This window comes from Tenebrio molitor, chromosome 7, assembly GCF_963966145.1.
Source record: "Tenebrio molitor chromosome 7, icTenMoli1.1, whole genome shotgun sequence".
Lineage (NCBI taxonomy): Eukaryota > Metazoa > Arthropoda > Insecta > Coleoptera > Tenebrionidae > Tenebrio > Tenebrio molitor.
In genome coordinates, this window is record NC_091052.1 from 11,290,233 (window position 1) to 11,307,688 (window position 17,456).

Below are 17,456 nucleotides of genomic sequence, written 5' to 3' on the forward strand. Positions count from 1 at the left end.
GGAGCTTTACTTAAATAAGGCTTAATTTGTAACTTGTCTATTACGAAGTTATTAGAAATAAGTGGGGTTTTCCTTTTCATAACTAAATAAGCGTTTGGGCTGGTTTCAGTAGAAAAATGTTCACTGTTTCGACAAAACTTATTAGAAAAATATAACTTGACGACTTTTTTGTAATGACGACACATCATAAATAAATAAATAATGATTCAAGGTGGCAATACAAGAGAAATTTATGTGGAGAGATTAGGTGTGCATAGGGATTAAAGTTGAATGAGATAAAGTCGCACCACGATTACATTTTAAACTGCGATCAGGGTTTCGGAAAAATCTGAGTATACAAATATGTTTTAAAACATTGTCTGATACGAATGACTAAAAAAACTGATAATTCAACTGGTTCATTGCGAATTTTGCAGATTTACTTTACACATTTTATCAAAATTGCGAAAGAGATTTATTCAGAATTTAAATAATTTCAAATGGTTTGCTAATTGGAATTGCGGAACTTTCTTGTAAAATGCAACGGTTTCGATTTCGTTCGTTATAAATGGTAACGGAAGAAATGAAAGTAAATCATTGTTTTGTTATGAAACTGAGGACATTCGACGACTTAACAAGAGTCATGTTTTTCCAGATTGTTCAAGTTAAATGGGGTTCTTTAACGTAAATAACACTACAAGAGGTCGACGAATTACCGTAATTGTTGTCCTCGAGTGGTATAGGTTTTTAATTAAAAGTGATTGTCCTTGTACAATTTAACTTTCGCTTCTCGACATGACACAAAAATATTGCTGCGAAAAGTCGCACTTTTACCGAATTCTTTCCGAGCCCCGGGACATCTGAGTGACGTGGGGGGCTGGGATGTGCCCCCGTCGACAATGCTGTTGTTTATTATGAAACCGGACCCAGCTCATAACCTTACTTTTTGTGTCGGTCGAAATTAACGCTCCGGTGGATTTCGCACGGGAAAAAACAGCTTTTCGGTGATTTGCCATCAAACATATTTGTTAGGACTTACCGAAACTCGAATGCTTGCGAAATTGACAAACGGCAAACCCACTTTCTACAAAACACTTTCCAGCAGGTCGCTGGCAACACTTGCACAATTTTACACACAAAACGGCTTCTAGCATATTTTGTTACACTAACAAGTATGCATTACAGTATCGCGAACAACAATGCTGTGCTCTGTGTGCCCCCAAAAATCACGAAAACATCGTCAGATGGACAGCAGTTCGCAAAGACAACCGAAACAGACTGTCAGCTGCGAACTGCAAGCGCGATCCAATTGAATCTGTTTTGACGTGAGTCGCGGTGTGCCGTGGATAGTTGGCGATGCGCACCGCGAGATGGCGACGTCGACGGCGATTTATCAAAAACTCTTCCGACCAAAATCAATATTTCATAAACTGGTCAACCGTGTACTAGTTCTTGTAACGGGGCCGGTTGCCACAATTCTGACTGCTTTTCGACATTACAGTGCGGGTGGGAACTATCTCGCTCGACTGTCATTCGCCGGACCAAGGTCTCTCGGATCCAAAGCGACGATTCCATCAGTTTCCCAACCCAAACGCTTTTTTTTTTTTGTCTTTGTTGTCCCAACCAATAATATTGTAGTTAATTCTTGAAGATGAGGGTCTGCGATATTTTGATTCATGACGACTTCAACTTGAAAAAAGATCTTTAAATAAAAACCATACGTCTAGGTCCACTTTTAACAACCGAGCTGCTCCATTCTTGCTGTTTATTTATTGTTTCAACCAAAAAGAACATAGAACATCGCTGCTTCTATTCCACAAGCTGTTAAGCTTGGAGCGTCTCCCTCACAAATTCTTCCCGCAACTGCCAAAATAAAATCATATCAAGGTCTGCTCTATCACAAACGACTTATCAATCTATTTTTAGCCATGTCTTCCTGTTTGTTAAATAATTTAATCAAACATATAATAATATCAGTTTTACTCATTCAAATGATGGCTTTGAAATTTCTCTCCTCAAACTTCATTCGATAAAATTAAACGTCTTCTCGATCAAAATTATTTTTTTAAACTTGAAAACCCCACTGTTTATTAGATTTAATTAAAAAGACAATAACAATATTCTTCGTTTCCAATGAAGATGTAGATTTGACATTTATGTTAATTTTCGCAACAATGCAGAATTTGTGAGACAAAAAGAACGATTCCATCCGTTTCTATTAATTAAATTGTTTTTTTTTCGGCTTATTAGTCACTCCAATTAAAAAGACAAGAGGTTTTTTTATTTTTTTTTGTAAAACTGGGTTTGTTTAGACTGTTTAGAGTGTCTGCAGAACCTGTTATTTAATACAAACAAGCCAAGGTCTGTTGAATCAAAAACAAATGAATAGGTAGAACGATGATTTCTGATTGTTAATGATATTTTAAGAAGTATGAAAATAATACAGTGTGGAATAAAATGATTTACATCTAGTTACCTTTGCATTACCCTTGTAAAAATACGAAATGCCGCTCTACAAAAAAAAGAAAGCCTAACCTCAAAATATACAGGTGTCCCAGAACTCGCGGATCAAATTTAGAGTGCGTTTTCCTTGATGGTAATGAAGATAAAAAATGTTTAGAAAAATATTCAGGGTGCAACAGTTTTTTAGTTATGAATTAATCAAATTGACCAATAGAGCTCGATCTAATTTTCCCTTTACGAGAAAATTGAGTACCTTCTCTCAATTGCCAAGCAACGTGTAATTCGTATGAATAATAAACATATTTTCAATATTTATCTGGTCGACTTGTCGGAATAGACGTCAAAAGTGACAGCTACTTTTGAAATAACCAAAAATGGGATAATTTCGCCAAAGCCAGGCGAACAAATGTATAGAATCTTCATCAAGGAACGCAAGAAGTTTCTTCTTCCGGCTATGAGTGAAATATGGTTTGTTATGACTTATGAGTGAAAATTTCCAGAGCAATTGTAACCTTGAGGGGTATGAGAAATTGACGGGAGGGATATGATGAATTGAACCTTTGTTGATGGAAGGTAAAATGGCGACGTAGCGTTAAGTGAGTAATATTACTACCTTAAAAATCTTAGTAAAAAGAGAAATATGCAGGGCCCGTGAAGTGAATTGGAATCACAAGAAACAAGAAATTTATCCTGACTCCTGTGCATACACTCTGCATCTGCAACGTATTAGCGCAGCTACACGAGCGGGACGCGTCATCGTCAAAATGAAAGAAAAGACTTTTAGGAACATTCTTGACATTGCAAAAAGCTGGAGTTACACGTACGTTTTGAACAACAGATCAAGCACAGTGGCAGCTCTGAAAGAAAGAAGACAAAACTGGATTGAACTATCATCATTATTTAAGATAAAATTTTATAACTTATCCGATGTAGAATGCAACAAATGAAATACAAAACATGCAAAATAAAAAGAATAATTTATAACAAGTGTTCAAAATGACCACCTTTCATCTGAAGGAATAGGCGAACTCGTTTTATTAAATTTTCCCTTGCCAATCTAAACATATTAGGAATAACGGTAGCCAGTGCTTCGTGAATTTGGTCATTCAGTTCTTCTAAAATATTGAGAGGTTCCCGGTAAATATAGTTCTTCAAATATACTTCTTCTACCGTCGTCATCAAAGAACTGAAGAACAGCATCTTCGGTCTCTGGCGTTCTAACTTCTCGCAGGAGACCACCAATTTCTTGTCATGTAGGCACCAAGGACTCAGTGTCTCCAGCACAATCCACAAACCGTAGAAATACGTTATGGCAAACGTCGTGGAAAACGTATTGCATATTCTCTTGCATCTTCACGTGCATTGCGGCCGCACTCTCCATAAAGTATGACAATTTCGGCATACTCTGCAGCTGTATACATTATTTCAATACAAAGTTTGACAATTTCGAATTAAATTATAACATGACGTTGTCAAAATCTTCACAGTTGCCCAAACATTTACTGGACATTCCATACCATTCTTACTAGAATTATGTTGCTAGGCAATTCAAACTGTTGGTTAAAATTACCTGAAATTCAAATTAACAGCGTCCTTCTGATTGGTCAACTTTAATTATTCATTACAAATAATCTATCGTGTGTTCCAATAAAAACTCACTCGCAGTAAGCCATGACTATAGAGATAGATAGACTGGTCATGTCGATTTTAGGATCACTGGAAGTAGTTCATTTGTTACTTACAAATTTTCATCATATTGTGAGTGACAGATAACCTATAAATTTACTTTAGTAGTTCATTTCACATCTGGTACTAAGACATACTTCACTTTTGTCATGGCCTGCTGCGAGTGAGTTTTTTGTGGAACACACGATATTATACCCTGGACTTTTTTTTAAACGCTATTGCTTTCAGTTATCACCAAGGAAAACGCACTCTAAGTTTGATCCGCGAGTTCTGTATATCCAAATTCCAAATGTGATTTATTGCGAAGGGATGATATGAATGCAAAGTTGAGATTGAAATTAAGAAGGAGCTAACAAAAGCAAGTCACAGCTAGTGTCGAAAGTGGCCACCAACGTTTGTTAATTCAATTTAATAAATTGTAACAATTGTCAATTCGATTGATGACATTTATGACAGAACTAATAGTTCGGCACTTCGAAAAAAAAAGTAGAGCGGTACAGGAAAATTTACATGTGCAAAAATTCCAAAGGTAACTAGATGTAAATCATTTTATTCCACACTGTTCCAAGGGGTAGGTTTAAAGTGTCTGTCATTGGGAAAATCAGACCGAGAGCTACGTGGAAAACAACATATCAATCCATTTTTAATGATTAAAACAGCATTGTTTGTTAAATATTTTGGTCAAAGATGATGGTAATATCAGTTTTACTCGAAACAATGGATTTGAAATTTCTCTCCTCAAACTTTTATCAATTAACAAAAGTAAACCAAGGTTTTCTCTATCGAAAACTGAAATCTAAAATATTGTGTATTAAATAATTTAATTCAAAAGACAAAAACAACGTTCTTGTGGCTTATTAGTTATTCCAAATAAAAAGATGTATGTCTGCACAATCCGTTAATAATATGAACAAACCAAAGTCTTGCGACTCGGGTTCCACCGATTCCATCAATTTTCTTCCGATTGTCCTTGAGATAGCAACTATGAAAACAATACAATAATAGACAAGTTTCTGTTCCTCACAAACACTGTTGACTTTATGAATAAATATTGACATACAGAATTGACATTTTGATATAAGCTTATACCTACTAGAACACGATTGGTCTTAAGATAGTTAATCTACGTAAAATAATTTTTTGGTTTCCTAATGAAACATAGCGAAAAACATCTACAGCCACCTTTCACGTCATCTTCATCGGTGTCGCTTTTAGTCTCTTCCGTCGTAGCGTTCGACGACTCCACGTTCGCCTCCGTCTGATGTTTCCTCTTGTAGTGGTACATGTTGTTCAAACTGGAGATGGTCTCCACATCCACTAGTTTTTTCCCGGGGAGGTCCTCGTTTTCGAACGGGAACTCCGGAGTCAACAATTGGTCCACGTCACTCTCAACGCGTCCGTAATTTCTGTCAACTTCCTGGACCCTGTTGATTTTTTTCTTCACTTTTTTTGTGATCGACTTTTCCGAAAAAATCTTGTCTTTTAACTCTTGAGACAAGATGTTCCCCCATCGCGCTATGTGCACCACGGACGGGAAATTGTGCAGTTCGTTTGATATCCTCGGCAAGTCTAAACCCGCAACGGGAACACCGAATTTGTCACCAATCGGTGCTCTTATCAGCTGTTGACCAATCAAATTTTCTCCGAGTTGGTCTTCGCTTGAAACTGGTTGCACATTCGCGTCGCTTGTTTCTGCTTCTTCTGGTAACAAAATAGTGATTCTTGGACGCACCGACCCAGTATTTTTCTTGAAAGCTGAAGTGGGGACGTTCAACGAACAGAATTCCTCTTCCAGCTGTGATTTTCCTTTCCTGACTGGACTTTTTACTATTCTGTAAAAATTGACAGGTGTATAGGGTGCATCTTTGACTGGTGAAGACGTCTCGCTTGGGCCATTCGGTGAACTAAGCAAATTAAGCTCTTCGACAGCTTTCCTACTCTCTACATCATCAGAAACTCCTTTAGATCTATCTCCCGACTTGGACTTTTTTTTAGCACCACCAACCCGAGTACTATAAATACTTGAACATCCAGTCTCCAAACAACACTCTTCGGTTTTACAACTGTTTCTAACCCTATCACTTGCTCCACTATTCCGACCACATTTATCACTAACTGGAGACAGTTTTTCACTTTTGTCTTTACCCTCTTCCCCACAAGCTTCAACATTCTCGTCTGCACGCACGGCCAACTCTGGACTCTCTTTCCCGATGCAAATTTTTTTCTTCGGAGGTGTGTACGTCGCTTGCACGTTTTCCACTTTCTTGTTGCTCTTCGACTTCTTCGATTTGTGATTTCTCCTGAAACCGACTGCACCATTGCCACGATTTTCGCTGTGGTGTCCATCAAAGATGCACTTCGTTTCCAACTTCTGCTTTTCGCGCTTGTCGACTCTTACACAGTTTTTCTCCACGCTTACAGAACTGTTCTTTACGTCACTAGCTTCCACTGTAATCTCTTTCATGTTGAGTTGTTTCCGAATTACATTTAGATCTTGTAAGTAGTCGGTGTCGCAGTCGTACAGATCCTCGTTGAATGAGAAGCTCGGCGGTGATGGCGGAAGACTGATGATACTGTTTTCAACGGTGTCGTCGTCATCAGAGAGGGCCACTAGGTTAAATTGTCTTCTAATCAAATTCAGGTCTTTCAGGTAGTGGCTGTTGAATTCGTACAGTTTCTTTTTGGACTCACTTTCTTCCGAGAAAGGCATGTAAGGGCGGTTTGGTAGGTTACTAATTCACGAATGTGTCAAAATGTCATTAAAAAAGTATCAATCAAAATGACAAAGGCGCAGTCGGTCAAAATGGACGTCATTCAAACAATATGGAAGGATGTGAAAGTGGATCAGTTCCAAGTTCCATACATTTTAAACGCAAAGACGAAATTGTCCCAATCTGAAGGATCTTCAGATTTGAACCAAAGAAAAAGTTATTTGAGTAACATGAACAGTTTTGGCGTAAAATAACGACAAGTTTTACAATAAGATAAAGACTCTGATGCTGATGAGATTATATTTCACAAAGATTGGCAAAGGTGTGTTAGGTGGAAAATAGAGCAAATTATTTTTGCGACAGAAGAATTTTGCAACGTGGATTATTTTTCCTTAAACTGTAACGTAAAACTGTTGTGAGTGAAACGAAAAAATTTCTAACGCGGAAACGATTACTGCAACACTTGTTGGATTAAATTTCTTATTTCAGGAGCAAATTGATTTTCACCAAATACCTCGAACAACCCAAAGCGGAAAGTTGTGGGAGCAATATATTTTTTCCGAGGGAAAATATTTAAAATTCCACCTATACACACAAGCAAAGCCTTCATTAAACTTCTACAAATTGTTTGTCTTGAGATTATGCTAATAATTAGTGGCAGAATGTTATTAGTTTAAGCTTCTTCATTAATTTCATGCGGTACGCCTTCCATGTTACATTTAGAAAGGAACCTGCTGTCATTAAGTGCAAATTTCTTAATTTAATAACTCGATCATTAATATTCTTTTAACGCACTATTTATTCAAATTTATACAACATTTTCTAGAGTGTTAACGACTCGTCAATTACACTCCAGTGGGGATTTTAGTGTCAAATATGTTGGCAGCAGTTAATCAGCAATGTTTAAATAAATGTCATTATCGAGGCAATAACAAAGAGTAAACATTCCCAAATGGAGAATTATTTGATTACGACGCTTGTCGCTAATTTGGCTTCTTTTACCCCGCAATAAAACAAAATGGCTTTTATAGTGGTCCCTCAGATAGCGAAGCCAATAAACTCCCGCGCGCATCACTTTGTCTCATACTTATTAAACCCGACCGTCTTCACCTAGTAAAATTGCAACAAATTTCATCACTTATTTAGAAGTCCATGCGCTGTAGGTGTGCTCAATTGATTTTCAGGCTACAGGTTGGTACATCCAGCCTCACGCTCGCACAGAAATGTGCTGGCAAAACGGTGTCGAAATGTTTACTAATTAAAGAAGTGATGGAACCGTTCAAATTCGGATTTTGTTTGGGCCTCTCGGTGGTCATCCTGCTCAAGTGCGCCGGTGAGTACCAACTTTCAAGTAGTAAATTCCGCCAACTTTTTGCTCGTTCCGAATTGGACGTTTTATTGGTGTTCGAAATTGCTGTCCATCCGTAACGAGTTTGTACACGACGAACTCCCCAAACTCCCCTGTTTGCACACCTAATTCAATCACATAAGTTCACTTGGTGTTTGCTAATTTCGTGAGGACTCAACAGAGGCGATAAAAAATTTGATTGAGACACGACGGGGTGAATCAGTCCGGTCTATTGTTAAATGTCAATAAAGCCAAGTGCTGGTTTGCTATAAAAGCTTTGTGGAAAAAACTGACAATATAATATATCGAATGGAAGTTTCAAAGCATTCTTTGTCGCAGAAAATTTAACGTTCTGGTTGTTATATAACAGAGTTAGGAGGAAACAGCTGTGACATCCAATTTGCCACTGTCTATTTCACCCACTTTAACAAAAAATAATTAACATTAACAGCACTGCAGCATCGTATAAGGAAAATGGGAAATAACCCCGACACACTCTGTTATTATTTCAATTTTATCTGTGTGTGCAGTTTACCTCATGTGTGACACGCAGGTTCTTGCACGCGACGTTTTTATTATTGCAACTGCTCCACCACAGGTTTAGCGTGAAAACAACTGTACATCCATAAATAGGCGACTTTTATAGATACCAAACACATCGAAGCGAATCCAGATGCCAAGCGCTTGTATGACGACCTCTTAAGTAATTACAACAGACTTATCAGACCTGTAGAGAATCACACTCAAACATTGACCGTATGGCTGGGGTTAAAACTGTCTCAGTTGATCGAGATGAACTTGAAGAACCAGGTGATGACGACGAATTTGTGGGTGGTGCAGGTTGGTAGGTGATGGTAGAGATGGTCAAAAATTGACTTGGGTTGTAGAAATGGTACGATTACAAGTTGAAATGGGAACCTGAAGAGTATGGGGGTGTGGAGATGTTGTATGTGCCTTCGGAGCACATCTGGCTACCAGACATTGTCCTCTTCAATAAGTAAGTCCAGTCAAATTGAGGCGTCTTGCGGAGTGATTATTTGTAGTGCCGACGGCAATTACGAAGTGACGCTGATGACAAAAGCCACCCTCTCCTATACAGGCGAAGTAATCTGGAAACCGCCGTCGATATATAAATCTTCCTGTGAAATAAACGTGCAATATTTTCCGTTCGACGAGCAAAGTTGTCTAATGAAATTTGGTTCCTGGACGTACAATGGCCTCCAAGTAAGTACCATTATTTGAACAACACGAGACATATATCCAGCTTTCAATAAAAGCGTCGGATCCGAACCTGGCTGATTTATCTTTAGCTCCACGATTCGAAATTAGGGAGAAGTGGACGTCACGTGACCGACTAGTCCCAAATTTCGCGCACGCACAAGCCCCGCCCTGTCCATTTCTCGCGGGGCGACGCCCAACAAATAACGAATTAAAATTCAAAGCTTTCGTTAAAATCAGCGTAAAATTTTGCGCCGGCCAGAAATGATTTCTCCATTTTATGCGGCCGTAAATCCGTCATAAAAGTGTAATTTTCTTTTATATTAACATCGATAAAGTGCGATGACACCCGGTAATAAAATACTAGTAAAGCTCGAAGAGTTATAAAAGAGCGAATAAGGAGGTGTTGGTTTATTGGGGGATTTTTGCCGGACTCTAGCGAATTTGTGCAAGGCGAGGCGCGGTTTCTTTTTGGAAAAACGCGTAAAATTTGAATTCGCAGGTCGACTTGAAGCACGTGGATCAAGTTTCCGGAAGCAATATCGTTAAAGTGGGAATCGATCTGAGTGAATTTTATCTTTCGGTCGAGTGGGACATACTGGCGGTACCGGCCACGAGGAACGAAGAGTATGATCCTTGTTGTACCGTGCCGTACTCAGGTGGGTCGGTGGAGCGCCGCCCCCGGAAACTCTACATTGATGCAAATTCATTTCCAGATATTACCTTCAAGATAACAATGCGCCGAAAGACGTTATTCTATACAGTAAACCTAATAATTCCCTGCGTCGGAATTACATTCCTGACGGTCCTCGTTTTTTACCTCCCCTCCGATTCCGGGGAAAAAGTCACCCTTTGTGTGTCAATTCTGTTATCACTGACTGTGTTCTTCCTCCTCCTCGCCGAAATAATTCCACCGACTTCGCTCGCCGTCCCATTGTTGGGAAAATATCTGCTTTTCACAATGATCTTGGTCACATCTTCCATATGGGTCACGGTGTGCGTGCTCAACGTCCATTTCAGGTAAGACGAACGCCCACTTTTCATGAAATTACTGCAATATTTCTATTGTTAACTGCACGCGTCTTACGATTTCCCAAATAGCATCCTGATACACAAAGAAAATGAGAATTTAATTGCGGAGCATTTTTTCAGTCAATCAATCCGTCAAATTTCACAGCATTACGAAATTAAGCCGCACGATTTTCCGCTCCTTAAAACACACGAACGCACTCGACAAAATTTTAATCAGTGCGGGCCGCAATTACGCCACGGAATTACAGGTAGCTGTGCAGGGCCGCACTTAAAATGATATTTGAGAAAACGTTTTTATTAAAAATTGCTTTGAAGTTTCCCTTCATTATTTCCTTAATGAGATCTTGATGCGACTCTTTCAGATCTCCCTCGACCCACAAAATGTCGCCCATTGTGCGGAAAATTTTCCTCCAATTTATGCCCAAGCTGTTGATTATGCGTAGGACAACTTACACCCTGCCTGAATACGACGACACCCTCCCGCCCAGGGGGTACGCGAGCGAGATGGAAATGCAGTAAGATAAGAGATGCGAGTGTGACACTTCCCTGCACGTCCAAATTTCAGATTAAACATGCGAGATCCTTTCCACACGGATTTCAAAATAACTACAAGGGAGCCGAGTTTTGTGTTGCACAATCCGGACGATGACAGCAAAATGAAAGCGCATTCCTCCAGTGAGCTTTTTAAAAGGAAATGGATCGCAGCTATTGACGCTTTTGTTTTAGTGACTGGTTCGTCAAATATAACTCCTCGTTCGTTGTCAGCGAACGTTCTTTCGGCTCTGCAAGGCGTCAGGTTTATTGCACAACACATCAGAGATGCCGATAAAGATAATGAGGTAAATTGTGTTTTATGCCGCCGTTATTTTTCCAACTCATACCTGTCGCATCAATTCTTGTTATTTTTTACGCCGCTCCCGATACATTACTATCGGAACAAAAACGCGTATTGTTGGTTGCAGCATTGTCCTTTTCCATTCCAGATTGTGGAGGACTGGAAGTTCGTTTCCATGGTGTTGGATCGCTTCTTTTTATGGGTGTTTACGTTGGCGTGCATCGGCGGAACGTTCGGTATCATATGTCAAGCGCCCTCGTTGTACGATACGCGGGTTCCTGTTCATCAACAGCTCAGCGAAATGCCTGCCACCAAAATCATCCAGTTACACCCGGCTCAAGCCCACATTCCGATACTCTAAATCTGCACCGACTAAGACAAAGCTTTTATGACGCGACTGCATCTGACATATCATTAAAATTAAGAAGGGATTGTGTGGACCAAGCGGAAATCAATAGCACGAGACAAATCGCAGGGTATTCTTTCGAGAAACAAATACCAATCATTAACCATTAAGGCACGAAACGATTCAATTATCTGAAAGGCTGCAAATGCACACTTGAAACGCCTCCCATCTTAAGACTGCTTTTACTGCTCTGTTGATATTTTTATCTGTTTGGAAAGAGATTTTCTTTCCGGTTTTTCCAACAGGGACCATTACTCTTAAAACCGACACTCAAATGTAGACTTGTGACGTACTCACTATTCATTATCTACTTCAAGTTATTAAAACTTGTACTGTTAGAAAGGGCTAAAAGCTTTATCTCCAAATTATGCGTCTTGTTATTTCAGAAATTATATCTTTTGTTATGAAACTGTAAAGATCTCTTCCTTGATGAACTTTTATCTTGTTCAAATCTTTTACGATCTTTCGCTCAAAGTGATAAGACTTCTACAACAGTTCCTCCCAAACGTACAAAATTGATAACAACTTAGTGTTCTAGTTGTTCGTATTCACACGTCAAGTTAGTCAGAAATCAAATACATTATTACGTATGTATGCATGGAACAACACCGCGCACAAGACTGTTGAAAAATAAAAAAATATGACGTTTTGACAGTCTGACGGATTAATATAAATATTTATTGCACTGTAGGGTCCAATTACTCGAATAATTATTTAAATAGCTTTAAAATATTTATCGATAGCGAGCGTTCATAGATTAGTCATTAAATTTTAATCTGATCCGTTGTAAATTGTTTGGTTTAATTAATTTAAATACACAGTAGCATGTGGTGTGTGTCTATATAATCCATAACCAAATACAGTTTCATTTTTTGTTCAAATTTTCAATAATTAACCGCTGACGATTCAACGATTTCTGCATCATGCAAAACAGAGCAAAATCGGCTCTCAAATAATTAGTTTCATAATTTAAAAGATCAATAAGTGTTTTTCACTTTTTGGACTGTCTCAAATTATAAAAAAAAAATTCAGAGGAAAATTTCGCTGCGTGCATGCGCTCTGAGTTCTTCGCATCGATTTCCCAAATGAAGGCTGGTCCAGCCAGCTTCCAATACGATGAAGTGTGGGTGTATATTTGCGGTTTGAATTATTAGTTATGAACTTGTTAAAGTTTAAGTGTTGTTTAAGTTTGTTGCTTGGTGTTTTGCTTAAAAACACCGGTAAGATTATTTTAATGCAAATTCTTAACGCCAATTCCAAACGAAAATTTACATTAAAAGTTAGAGTCTTGCAACATGATTTTTAGACGGCCTCAAACACATCGAAGCTAATCCAGACACCAAGCGTCTGTACGACGACCTCCTCAGTAATTACAACAGATTGATAAGACCCGTGCAGAATCACACGGAAGCGCTAACAGTATGGTTGGGTTTGAAGATTTCACAGTTGATAGAGATGAATCTGAAGAATCAGATCATGACGACGAACTTGTGGGTGGTGCAGGTAAGGATCTTTATTATCTTGAGGAAGATAATCATTTTGGTGTTAGAGGTGGGTCGACTACAAGTTAAAGTGGGAACCTGAGGAGTACGGGGGAGTGGAAATGCTATATGTACCGTCAGAGCATATCTGGTTACCTGACATTGTCCTATTTAATAAGTACGTAGCCGGACTAATTCATTTTGCGTTATTATCCGCACTTTTAATGCAACGTGTATTGTTGGTTGCCTACATAGCACTGGTTTTATTACTAAATTTATTTCAAAACTGTGACTCTTTCAGTGCGGATGGTAATTACGAAGTTACATTAATGACGAAAGCTACTTTGTCTTATACCGGAGAGGTAATATGGAAACCGCCTTCAATCTACAAGTCTTCCTGCGAAATAAACGTTCAGTACTTTCCATTTGACGAACAAAGTTGTCTCATGAAATTTGCATCTTGGACTTACAACGGCTTTCAAGTGAGTGTAATAAAAGATTTTGGAATAAATTATAGTCCGTTGTGTGACTTGTGAGTACTTAAAATAAGTCTGCTGATTCACACTTTTCTAAAGGTGGATCTAAAGCACATGGACCAAGCTCCCGGTAACAATATTGTCCCAGTTGGTATTGATTTGTCTGAGTTTTATCTTTCGGTGGAGTGGGACATCCTTGCGGTACCAGCAACACGCAACGAAGAGTACTATCCGTGTTGTAGCGAACCATACTCCGGTACGTATCGAATTTGCAAGTTCCACACTAAACTATAATTTCTAGATATCACATTCAAGATCACGATGCGCCGAAAGACACTGTTCTACACAGTGAACCTCATAATTCCTTGCGTGGGAATCACATTCCTCACGGTACTCGTCTTCTATCTCCCTTCCGACTCCGGAGAAAAAGTGTCACTCTGTGTGTCGATTCTTCTCTCTCTCACTGTATTCTTTCTGTTGCTCGCCGAGATTATTCCACCAACTTCCCTCGCCGTCCCCCTGTTGGGCAAGTATCTTCTCTTCACCATGATCTTGGTGACCTCTTCCATATGGGTCACAGTGTGCGTCCTCAACGTCTACTTCAGGTAAAACTCGTTGTTTTCCGCATACCTACGTTCTATCTTGTGTGTCCCCAGGTCCCCTTCCACCCATAAAATGTCACCACTGGTTCGCAAAATTTTCCTGCAATTTATGCCCAAGCTCTTGATTATGCGTCGCACAACTTACACGCTTCCCGAGTACGACGATAACCTTCCTCCCCGAGGATACACCAACGAAATGGAATTGCAGTGAGTCAAAGCCGAGACAACTTTTCTACTATGTACCTGGACCCGCCATTTTTAGATTGAACATGCGAGACCCGTTCAATACCGACTTCAAGATAACAACGAGAGAGCCGAGTTTTGTCTTGCAGAACCCCGACGATGACAGCAAGATGAAGGCACATTCGTCCAGTATGTTCCAAATTAGCGAAAAGAATCTGCTCACGATTTTTTTTAGTGACTGGATCGTCGAATATGACCCCGCGAACGCTCTCCGCCAATGTGATTTCAGCTCTACAGGGTGTTAGGTTTATCGCACAGCACATTAGCGATGCCGATAAAGACAACGAGGTAATAAGATTTTACGGTAATATTCACAGCGAAAAAATGAGAATTGTAGATTGTGGAAGACTGGAAGTTCGTCTCGATGGTCCTCGATCGCTTCTTTTTATGGGTGTTCACTCTGGCGTGCGTTGGCGGAACATGTGGGATCATATTTCAGGCTCCGTCGTTGTATGATACCAGAGTTCCCGTCGATAGGGGTGCTCTAAGGCTTTAAAAATGAAAAAGGTGCTTACAGATGATGTTTCTACGAGCTTTTCAAACACGCAATATACACGAAGATGCTACTTCTATACTGTTAAATCACCAAGCAAAATTCTAGAGACACTTAGAGTACTTACTTATCTCTCAGCATTTAATCATTTAATCGGGTACAGTTTAAAGTTTCGTTAAAAATGGTGCTAACTAACAATAAATTAACACCAAGGTGTTGAATGAGGAAGTTTCATTAATGAATTTCCTCACAAACGAATTATTTTAATTATTGTTTACAATATTTGTTAAATACTTTATTAAAAATCAGTTGTGACAGTTATTTGAATATTTAACAATTATAAAAACAATAAACAGTATCAAACTCGTCGCACAAGTACATAAAAATTAAAATTAATATTTTAGTTAATATTTGACGAACAGAAAGAATATTAGTAGGAAAAGAATTTCGTTTTGTGGATAATTATTCTGTTAATTGTTTTTTAATTAGGTGTTTGAAGAAGTGTTACAAATGAAGAAATCGAATTTGGTAATGAGAATCTTAAGAAATTGAGTCTAGATGTCTCGAATTTTGTAAATCTAGTTCTGTTAGAATTTTCAAAATGTTGTGTCTACGTGAAGAGTTAAAATTTGAAAGATTTAGAATTTTGTTGACGTTGATTGGTGTCCAATAATTGTTGAAGAATTTTAATTATAGTTACTATCGGTACAAACTGGATTTAATAATTTAAATATTTACACAATTGTTTGTTTTTTCAATTTTAAATAAAAGATTTGCAAAAGAATCTCAATTTTATTCACCAACTAGATTTCAGGTATCAGGGGAAAGTTAGAACATATACTTATAGGCAAAAAGTGCTGTTTCATCATGAGTTGGCACATTCAAGAGGTTGAGTAGTGTAAGTATGTTTTCATATTAATAATTATGAGTGATTCTGATTACGAAAGTACCTACGTCAGATTATGAGATTCTTTGATAGCAGAACAGAAATAAAAAGTCCACTCTATTGAAATCTTTGAAGTGGCACTTTTTCGTCTGGAATTCAAAGATCTTTGATTTCGTCAAAAGATTTGCAGTGGATTAATAAAATGTTGAGCAATTTTGAACAAAAATTGTGTCATTTCCTAAACTACCTTAGAAAGGAAAAAAAATTAGAAAAAAGAGTAGTCGGCGAAAAACCTTCTGTCTGGGAGCCTCCTGTTGGCGCATATTTGCGGCCTCTCGCCGGCGATTTTGCTGCAAACAACAGCAACAAAATCAACAAGTGAACGCTCTTGTAAATAATCATCGTATTTATCATCGTAAACCACGGTCGGAACAAACGAAATATTTTGCTCCAAATTATTTGTTTTATTCCCATTACGAGCCAATAAATCATCCCCTTGGGCTGTTCTCGCACAGTTGGAAATTTTATTCCAATTTATGTTCACCCTGTTGGCACACTAAAACACCCAATTAAAGTCGCAACACGTTACTACCTATAAAAATCATACTTTTTGCATTTTACTGACGTCCGCTGGATTCCTCTCCCTCATGACGCAATGAACGAAAGCGACGTCTTTGTCTTGACCGTTATTTTGGGCCAAGGCACACGACTGGTACTTGTTCCCTTTGCACTCGTTGGGTCCATGCTGACAGTCGAAGAGCCACTTGTTGTCGACGAAGTTGTGCTAGCAAAGGGACCCAAAAAATTACGAATTTCTGAGGCGTCGACCACTTACGGTGGCTTTACCAAACGGGACGAATTCGAGCTGGATGTAGTCCTTGAGCTGGGAGTAGTTGGGGTAGAGCTGGAAGGCGATGAACTTGGTGCTGTCATAGCAAAGCGCTTCGTAATACAACGACACTTTCACCGATTCCTGAAAAGATTATCGGAAATGTCTTTTTAATAGTGTGGCTTTTGATGATCCACATTGACAAGGTTAACACCATAAACGAGCCGTTAAGGTTATCTATCAGAAGCAAAACAGGACGCCTAATTAGTTAATAGTTCTACAATTTATCTTCAACAAAAATGTTTACAAATGCTATTTTTACTGCTCTTTATGTTCAGGATAACGACTGTTTGGCGAATCTAGAACGGGTTCAACGCCATCAAAAAAATAATTAAGACCTGGTAAAATAAATAAAATAATAAAATAAAATGTTAAAAAAGGGTGCTAACTCCCAAAAGAAAATCTTTACTGATTTATTAGAAAAATAAAAAAATTCTATCTCACGGACTGATAAATTTTGGACACTAGTAGTACTTTCGTGATCCCTGAAATTTTAGAATTTGATTGATGAATTCTTACCGATAGCTGAGATAACACCACCACACCAAAAACAAAACCGCGAAAAAATGTCATCTTGTTCTTGCCAAGTCTTGGTGTTACGAGCAACAACAGCTGCGAGACCGTGCGCTCTATTAGAACAAATGAATAGGATATTTAATTTAAAATGGTACTGTACTCGTTGTGAACTCTGATAAGTTTATTTATATA

At 38.5% G+C, this 17,456-nt stretch overlaps 4 protein-coding genes across 6 annotated transcripts in view; 2 read left to right on the plus strand and 2 right to left on the minus strand.

Moving 5' to 3' along the window:
• The window catches only part of LOC138135615 (furin-like protease 2), a 97,899-nt gene extending 96,472 nt beyond the window's left edge, over nt 1-1,427 (minus strand). Inside the window, exon 1 of the mRNA XM_069054389.1 lies at nt 1,019-1,427. The gene's annotated coding sequence lies outside the window, so the exon portion shown is untranslated. The remainder of the gene's footprint in view (nt 1-1,018) is intronic.
• Nucleotides 1,428-7,681: 6,254 nt separating this feature from the next.
• LOC138135478 (acetylcholine receptor subunit beta-like 2) lies at nt 7,682-12,509 on the plus strand. 3 transcript variants are annotated; one of them, XM_069054220.1, is made up of 10 exons: nt 7,696-8,172; nt 8,834-9,027; nt 9,075-9,184; nt 9,231-9,411; nt 9,908-10,064; nt 10,122-10,425; nt 10,800-10,952; nt 11,003-11,112; nt 11,164-11,276; nt 11,421-12,509. In XM_069054220.1, the coding sequence occupies exons 1-10, from the start codon at nt 7,992-7,994 to the stop codon at nt 11,631-11,633; spliced, it is 1,716 nt and encodes a 571-aa protein (XP_068910321.1). In that variant the 5' UTR covers nt 7,696-7,991; the 3' UTR covers nt 11,634-12,509. The 3 variants fall into 3 exon arrangements, with proteins under 3 accessions (XP_068910320.1, XP_068910321.1, XP_068910322.1); XM_069054221.1 differs by having other exon boundaries at nt 7,703-8,172; nt 8,821-9,027; XM_069054219.1 differs by having other exon boundaries at nt 7,682-8,172; nt 11,003-11,276.
• A 138-nt stretch (nt 12,510-12,647) lies between these two features.
• On the plus strand, nt 12,648-16,063 carry LOC138135480 (acetylcholine receptor subunit beta-like 2). The gene is made up of 10 exons (XM_069054223.1): nt 12,648-12,898; nt 12,985-13,181; nt 13,228-13,337; nt 13,461-13,641; nt 13,735-13,891; nt 13,937-14,240; nt 14,292-14,444; nt 14,500-14,609; nt 14,656-14,768; nt 14,818-16,063. Exons 1-10 carry the CDS (start codon nt 12,835-12,837, stop codon nt 14,974-14,976), a joined length of 1,548 nt encoding a protein of 515 aa, XP_068910324.1. The 5' UTR covers nt 12,648-12,834; the 3' UTR covers nt 14,977-16,063.
• LOC138135500 (GILT-like protein 1) lies at nt 15,746-17,442 on the minus strand. The gene is made up of 4 exons (XM_069054251.1): nt 17,268-17,442; nt 16,695-16,832; nt 16,467-16,643; nt 15,746-16,415 (listed from the first exon to the last, which is right to left on the minus strand). Exons 1-4 carry the CDS (start codon nt 17,319-17,321, stop codon nt 16,125-16,127), a joined length of 660 nt encoding a protein of 219 aa, XP_068910352.1. The 5' UTR covers nt 17,322-17,442; the 3' UTR covers nt 15,746-16,124.
• Between the last annotated feature and the right edge of the window lie 14 nt (nt 17,443-17,456).